The sequence below is a fragment of the Poecilia reticulata genome, linkage group LG16, assembly GCF_000633615.1.
Source record: "Poecilia reticulata strain Guanapo linkage group LG16, Guppy_female_1.0+MT, whole genome shotgun sequence".
Taxonomy (NCBI): domain Eukaryota; kingdom Metazoa; phylum Chordata; class Actinopteri; order Cyprinodontiformes; family Poeciliidae; genus Poecilia; species Poecilia reticulata.
The window spans coordinates 7000065-7007642 of NC_024346.1; the positions used below are offsets into that span (position 1 = coordinate 7000065).

A 7578-nucleotide genomic window follows, 5' to 3' on the forward strand; every position below is an offset into this window, starting at 1 on the left:
TGTAAACAAAGGGTGTAAAGAAAATGGATGGATGCTAGTTAGTATTCAACTTTGAATGTCACAAACAAACCTATCACCTCCTGCTTTGTTTTCGGTCTGTTTCAGACCTGTAGCTTCACATACAGGCTTGGATTACTTACCACAACATTTTATGTGATTTTTGTATAAACAAAAATATTTCTAAAAAAGGATGTTGTGTTTTGAAGAAGTGTTTAAAAAGTGTTTAAAAGAAGTGTTTAAAAGATAATTACAAATATTATTATTATTTTTTTAGGTGAGTGGAGTTGAGTTAATTTTCAGTCTATTTCTAATTTGTATGCGTAAAAAAATCCTTCCATTCTCCCGAATCTGTATTTGTAAATGTATAAAATTAAAAATGCTTGAGGTATTCTATGTATTTCAAAATGTTGTCATAATAGCAAGAATCGTAGCTATTGTTAAAGTTTTTAATTTTGTCCCACATCTCTTTCATCCAGAACATGAGATGGCTGAAGTCTTGTTCCCTAGAAAAACAGGAGAGGAGTTGGCGTTAGAAGGTCAGGAGGGACAGAAAGCTCCAATTTTTAGTCACTATTCTGATGAATTGTGCATATTCTGAAGTGAATCTTTTCAACAATGTCTATTTGGCTTCCTCTCAGCCATGAACATTGGAAAGTTAAATTTTAGTGACGTCCATAAAGACAAGACGTTTGGGGATCCCACACCCCACTGCAACAATGGCCGTTATGCTGCCAAAACTTTTCACTGGCTAGGAGAATCATACAAGTAAGTTTGGTACCAAATTTAAGCCACAAGTGTGACCTACACAGAATTTCAGTAACTTTTTAGCTACAGATGTTTTTCTCCATTAATATTTTGTTGCAGGTTTCACGATCCAAATCCTGTTTGGAAAAGATCTGGAAACAAGGAAAAGTTGGCATTGGAAACTGGCAACACCAGCTACCTGTAGGCATTTATTATTCTTTGGTTAACTTCCCTCATGTCCAACTAAAGTTCCTCATATTTGACTTTATCCATCCACCAGTCGTGGTAGAAAAAAAAGTCCTCTGCCCGTTCCACCTGACCACACATTTGGATATGTCCCTCCAATGGATGCATGGGGTAAAAAAAAAAAACCTTTCCAAGTGCTAAAACACAAACTGGGAAACTTCTGAGTGGGAAGCAGAGATTGGCTCTTTTCTTTCCTCCACAGGAGCTGGAGATCTTCTCCACAACGCAGAGCCGGGGACGTTTCTTCGAGCTCCAGACTGGCAGCGAAACGCGATTGGTGTAGCGAGACATTTCCTCATGAAGATGAACTTTAACAACTTCTCCTGTCTGGTCAAGGCTTTCCAATATTATGACAAGGTACGGATGAGACTAATACAGGCAAGTATTTGAGATTTCTGTCTTATTTCATCTCACACATACTGTAAAGGAAAGGTAATCTAAAATAATCTCACTATCACAGCTTTAGTCATTGTGAACTATAGATTTTTCTTAATTGTTTACTTACCCGCTTTAATGTGATTTTATATCTGGTTATATCTTGTCTTTGTCGTCAACAAAGATACATTGTTGGTTCCACTTCACTTTCTGAAGATTTAGCTTGTTTTCACCAAAAGTTCACCAGAAACAGACACAAGACCTGCAGTTTTTGCTAAAGTTTCATAAGTTTTACATTGAAAGAAGCTAACAGTAAAGTTACGACACAGTTCTGTTCATGGTGGACAACATCCAATTGTTTTCTGCTGTAATTTTGACTCCATTATTCCACAAACTTTTAAACGATGATTTAAGGATTTAAGAATGTGACAAGTGTAGTTTTCTTTAAAATGTGCTGCAATATGTCTATATCACTTTTAAACCCAAATATGAAAGTCATCATACTGACTTTATTCCAACCTGCAATAACACATTCAGTCCACACATTTGGAAGCATTGTAGAATTATTGGTTATTGTTAGGTGAAAATATCTTAGTAGAAGAGTTTTGTGGTATTTCTTTTTGCTTTCCAGAAAGGAAAGGGCCTGATCGATAAAGAAGATCTGTGGTTAGTTTGTCGTGAGTTCAACCTGTCCCTGAATGGCAAACTGCTGAATGATCTGATGGAATACTGCGATGAAGACAAAGATGGATTCCTCAACTTCGTGGAATTTGCTAATTTTCTAACCTATAAGGACATGATGCCCCTCCGGGGTCAGTGAAAGAAGACTTAGGCACAGCTTTAAACCACATACCACCTCTCATTATGTCCCTTGCACAGAATTAAAAATGTATTTTTTCATCTCTGACTCAATTTTAAGTTTTTTGTGTTGTTTCTTTTCTCCTGCAGAGACTCATTTCGGATTACCTCCAATCAGTATGAACGACATGAAATCAGATTTGCCTAAATTTATTCCCTCGCTGGCCTTGTATGGGCCTGACGACCTGGTGCCAGTGGAGCCAGGCAGCTCAAAGAATACCATCAGGACCATCAGGAAAGCCGGACGAGATGCAGACTATGTGTCCTCCACCAGTGAAGAGCTGCCCACATCTAGTGAGTCCAGAGCAGGGCTTTTGGTTTGACCTATACTGTGTATTTACTCTAGATTATCTACAAAGCGCTAATTTAATTATTAGTCATTGACTTAACCAAAGATTTAATAGTAGTAGATACCACTAAGCAATAAATCAATAAAGATATATGATGAGATAGACACATAATATGAAAAGTTTGATAAAATTTTCAATCCAGAACCGCACAGCATTCTGGGGGATGTAGGCAGAGGAAAAGGCTTTAGCCACGCTACCTCTCACAGCTAGACAAGCAAGATTAACTCCATGAACAAACTCCACTCATTCTTTGGTTACCTAGCAACCACTTGCTCATTTTTTTGGTTGCCTAGCAACCACTTGGTCATTCTTTGGTTGCCTAGCAACAACCTGTTGAGTTAACTTGCGCAGCAGCAGTTTAAGGTTTCGCCACCATGCCTCAAAACTGCTTAAAAATAAATAAAAAAGTGAAAACTGTGGAGGTCACACCGCCAGTTTGTCAGCATTTCAGATATTTAAAACAAGAAATTAATCAATAATCATTGATATTGACTGATATGAAACCCTAAAATGGAGTATTATATTTTACATTCCCATCTAAAACAAAAAACAGCCGTCACACTATTTGTTTATCACTGGAGGAGACAAAGGATGAACCAATCAACCAACTTTAGGTTGACCTCATTTTAATTCTATTTACAGATTCCGTAACTGATCAGTTTCCTTGTTTGAATCATTTGTTTTTCAGGTGGTCGCACCTACGGGATCCCATCCATACGCTATGACCTTCTGCCTCCACTCGTCAGGCGAATCAACGACAGGACAGACTACGGGGATTTAGCTACACTTCCAGAGCTCCTGCATCCATCACTGCATAATCTCCATGGAGTTGACACAAAGCATTACTTTAGCCCTCGAACCAAGCAGGAGGTGAGCCGCAAACACAAAGTCGTTTTTTGCTTTTATATTGAGAGTCGGGTATTACTAGTTACATTTGCTCAATTACATTTACTTTGTCTTGCTGTACTCTTTGACTCTTTTTAACCTCTCCATTGCAGATTGAGGAGATTTTCAAAAATATCGGTGTGGACATTTCTGACGAGACGTTTGAGGAGGCCTGGAAGCTGACGTCCATGAAGAGACCCAGCGGGGAAGTTTCTGTCGAGCTTTTCCGTCAGACACTAAAGGAACTAAATGCGATTTAAATTTTTGTAACCATACAATGTGTTGTACGATTACAACACATTGTAATCATACAATGATATTTTTATTTTTATTTTTTTTATCTTCCCCCTAAAAGAAGGGGCTTACTGGGATTTTGGATCAAAGCCGCCAGTTCTTCTTCTTTTATAGACGTATCTGATTAAATCTATCCTACAGCTTTTGAGACATAGACCTCAAAATCTGTAAATCTAAATAAAAAGAATAAAACACAAATAATTCCTGAATTTAAATGTTTTCTTCAATCGGAGCCAATCTGAACTAATAAAACTGAGTAATTTGTTTCAAATTGGAAGTGATATTTGAGGACCTGAATGAATGAAAACAGTATTTATCTGGAGATTTGATTTTCACAATATAGTAAACTAAATAACCTTCTGTTACTTTTCAAGGTTTTTCCCTACAAATTAGTAAACATTCCAATACAAGTAAAAAATTAGGCATTAAAAAAATTAACACTAACATGATAATTTAATATTATTTTAGTTGAATGTGTGAATTTCAACTAAATTGTGTGGTGTTCAATATTTAGGGTTTGTATAGTTTTAAAAATGTGATACAGCACAATTTCTATTAACTGTTGAAATAAGAATATTACACTGCTCAAAAAAATAAAGGGAACACTTAAACAACACAATACAATATAACTCCAAGTAAATCAAACTTCTGTGAAATAAAACTGTCCACTTAGGAAGCAACACTGATTGACCCGACGAGGGTCCCCGTTGTCAATCAGTGTTGCTTCCTAAGTGGACAGTTTGATTTCACAGAAGTTTGATTTACATGGAGTTATATTGTATTGTGTTGTTTAAGTGTTCCCTTTATTTTTATTTTTTTGAGCAGTATATATTAGTCTCTGTGCAATTCATCAATGCTGCCAGCAGAAAAAAGGAAATAGAAAAGAAAAAAGAAAACCCTTAGCATGATGCAGCCACCACCATGCTTGACAGATGATAGCGTGTTTGTAGGATTGAAACCTTCAAATTTTTTCATCTTGTATTTATTTTTTGTAGGTGTATCAATTTCAGAAATTTGAAACTAAAAGTGCAACGCATCTCATTACACACTGCGATATATTTTGTGTTTGTATCTGTATTTTTGATGATTATGACACAGATTCTGAAAATCCCAAAGTAAATTTCTCAGAAAAGGGTATGGAGCCGGAACTTAAAAATATAATAATTTAATTTGTTACATACAATCGGATTTATTTACATTTGTTTAACATGACAACTTGATTACATGTACCAATTTTTTTAAAAGTTGGATCACTTGTTTTCTTTTTCAGTTCAGAATATATCAGAAGACCAACAAACATTGATTTTTAATTCAATAACTTTTATGTTATTCCTTAAAGGTTTATGGAGAACACATTTTAACATTATATTAACCAACGTTAAACTGAGTGAGACATATTAATCCCATTAGAAGGGTTGGATTAATTAAATTAATGACGCTGGCGGGCACCCAGCAGCGACTAATCTAAACGGAAAAAAAAAAAAAAACGTTTAACATTTATAAACTACGAGAAAACGTCAGCTTTTATGTGCTTCAGTGATTCACAGGCGTGCTAAATTCTTCCGAGTCTTCATATGAGCCGGGCCAGCAATACTCATTTAATCTCATTACAACTCCACCACAGGTTCAGCTGGAACCAAAAAAAATAAAAATAAAAAACCCACGCAAACTTCCAGACACAGAAAGATTAGACTAATCCTCCATGTCTGCCGTTACGAATGAATGAAGGAACTGTTAATGACAGCAACCTTTCTGTTTCCCAGGGCAGGTTTTTGTTTTTAGTAATAATGCAGGAGCCAGTTTGAAGAATGCAATGAGACACAGTATTCAGAAACAGGTGACGCATTTCTAATATCATTTAAGAGTCAATGAGGAGAATTCATAAACCATCAGATGAAACAGTGATTGGAATATGTTCTTAAGCCGAAATTTTCTCTTTTGCAATTTTTTTTTTACATTTTATAGCACAGTAGCATAAAAAACAGTAAAGATGTTAAAAAAGATGCATTTATTGGGTGATGAGGTATTTGATGGACAACCCACAAGTTAAGAGTTGATTATGCCATCATGTAGCATCCAGATTAATCAATTAATTTAAATTATTTATCAAACATCCACCTACAGAATCCCAGGAAAACATGGCGTATTTTTAAAGGACTGACCTTTTGAAAGAAGCTAGCTATGAACATTTGAGGAGGACTAGTGAAAATGTAACAAAAACTTACACAGAACAGAAGTTTTGTTTTTAGTTTTGAAAATTTGGGGGAAGTTAAGACTAAAAATTATGCGGGTTTAATTTTCCAGCAGAACTTGAAAGAACCACAGCAATACTTTGTTTTTGATGAAGGAATAACATTAAAATATAATGTAAAGCTAAGAAAGTAAAAATTTTCCCCTTAAAAACCTGAATTAAATCACTCACTTTTAAATGAAATGACTGAATTAATTTTGGATGATATTTTACTGAAGTTGAAGTTTCCAGATGACTCAGCAGTAGTTATATTACAAGCAGGGAGTTTAAAAACTTGTAAACCAAAGGAAAGGAACAAATTCATGGAAAAAGAGATGCTGAGATTAAGAAGAAAAACTACAGCTTTCTCTTTATGAGAGGAAAAACTGTGGAGATGATGTCTGCAGATCTCCAGTGCCCTCAAGTGGGCAACCAGCCGCAGCGTCATCAATAAATGCTAAATCCTCCTATTTTGACACTTTTTAGCTAACGTTTTGTGAAAGAACACACATCCTAACACCATTCAACAGAAATGTTCTTCAACATGCACATAAATCTGATCAGAAAATCAACATCAGCAACTGTCTGATCAAGAAGAGTGCAAATGTTGCCCTAAAATATGCTTTATGTATTTTAAATTGCAGAAACATTTTACTATATGTGTTACAAGGTTTTATTTTAACAATATTATAGATGTGAAGTTTGCCAAAAATGTGTTTTATTTGTCCTTCTAAGTTAGTTTGTTTAGTCAAGAAGTTGGTGTCTCCTGACATTTACAGCAGTAAATGTCAGGAGACACCAACTGCGCTTGACAGTTGGTGGTTACCGTAGCAACCAGTAACTGATAACTCCGCCCTCTCTTTCTGTAACTGTATTAGGATCATCTCTGTTTTCTTTACAACATATTATATTTTAACACACATTTTACACACACTTGATCATATGCAGTTTTTCATGAGTAATTTTACTGTCGTTTGTATACGTTTTTAACATTATTAATGTTGTCCCTATTAGCTATTTTACAAATGCTAACTGCTGCTAACTGCTCATTGGGAGCTATTGCGTAATTTATTATATTTATTTAATGTGTAGGGGCAGAAGCTGCTGGACTGGTGTTCATCAACTTGATTTCCTCTTTTGTTAGAATACAGTGAACGTGTTTGACGTGAAGTCAGCCTACTGGAGCTGAGACGAACACAGAAGATGCTGAACTCTCGTTTTGTTTCTTTGTTTCTTTTTTATTTTTAACGCTTTAAAAAGCAAATTTGAATGATATGTTTTTTATTCTCTTGTTTTGTTAACAGTTGCATCAAAGTGACTTTCTTTCACTTTTTTATGTGGTTTAGTAGCTTGTTTTGCCTCAAATGTTTCTAAAGGTCAGATTTTTTTTCTTTTTAAATGCAGCTTCCTTGTTTTTATTTCAGCACTTAGCAAGCTCCACAGGTAAACCATGCATATAAATTCTAAATGTATGTATTTTCACACATTTATATGCAAATATTGTAACGCTTCAGGTTGTGTTTAAGGAAGGAGAGGAGGCGGTGGACTCGACTGGACGGTTAGAAACTCACAACTTCACTGGTACTGAGAATTCCA

General features: G+C 35.4%; 1 protein-coding gene across 1 annotated transcript in view; it reads left to right on the top strand.

Moving 5' to 3' along the window:
• Positions 1-3961, top strand: part of efhb (EF-hand domain family, member B) — an 8492-nt gene extending 4531 nt beyond the window's left edge. Inside the window, exons 5-13 of the mRNA XM_008431197.2 lie at positions 477-536; positions 639-765; positions 865-945; positions 1025-1101; positions 1193-1347; positions 1997-2177; positions 2314-2517; positions 3262-3443; positions 3572-3961. Coding sequence (XP_008429419.1) covers positions 477-536; positions 639-765; positions 865-945; positions 1025-1101; positions 1193-1347; positions 1997-2177; positions 2314-2517; positions 3262-3443; positions 3572-3718 — 1214 coding nt within the window. The 3' untranslated portion in view covers positions 3719-3961. The remainder of the gene's footprint in view (positions 1-476; positions 537-638; positions 766-864; positions 946-1024; positions 1102-1192; positions 1348-1996; positions 2178-2313; positions 2518-3261; positions 3444-3571) is intronic.
• The last annotated feature ends 3617 nt before the right edge of the window (positions 3962-7578 follow it).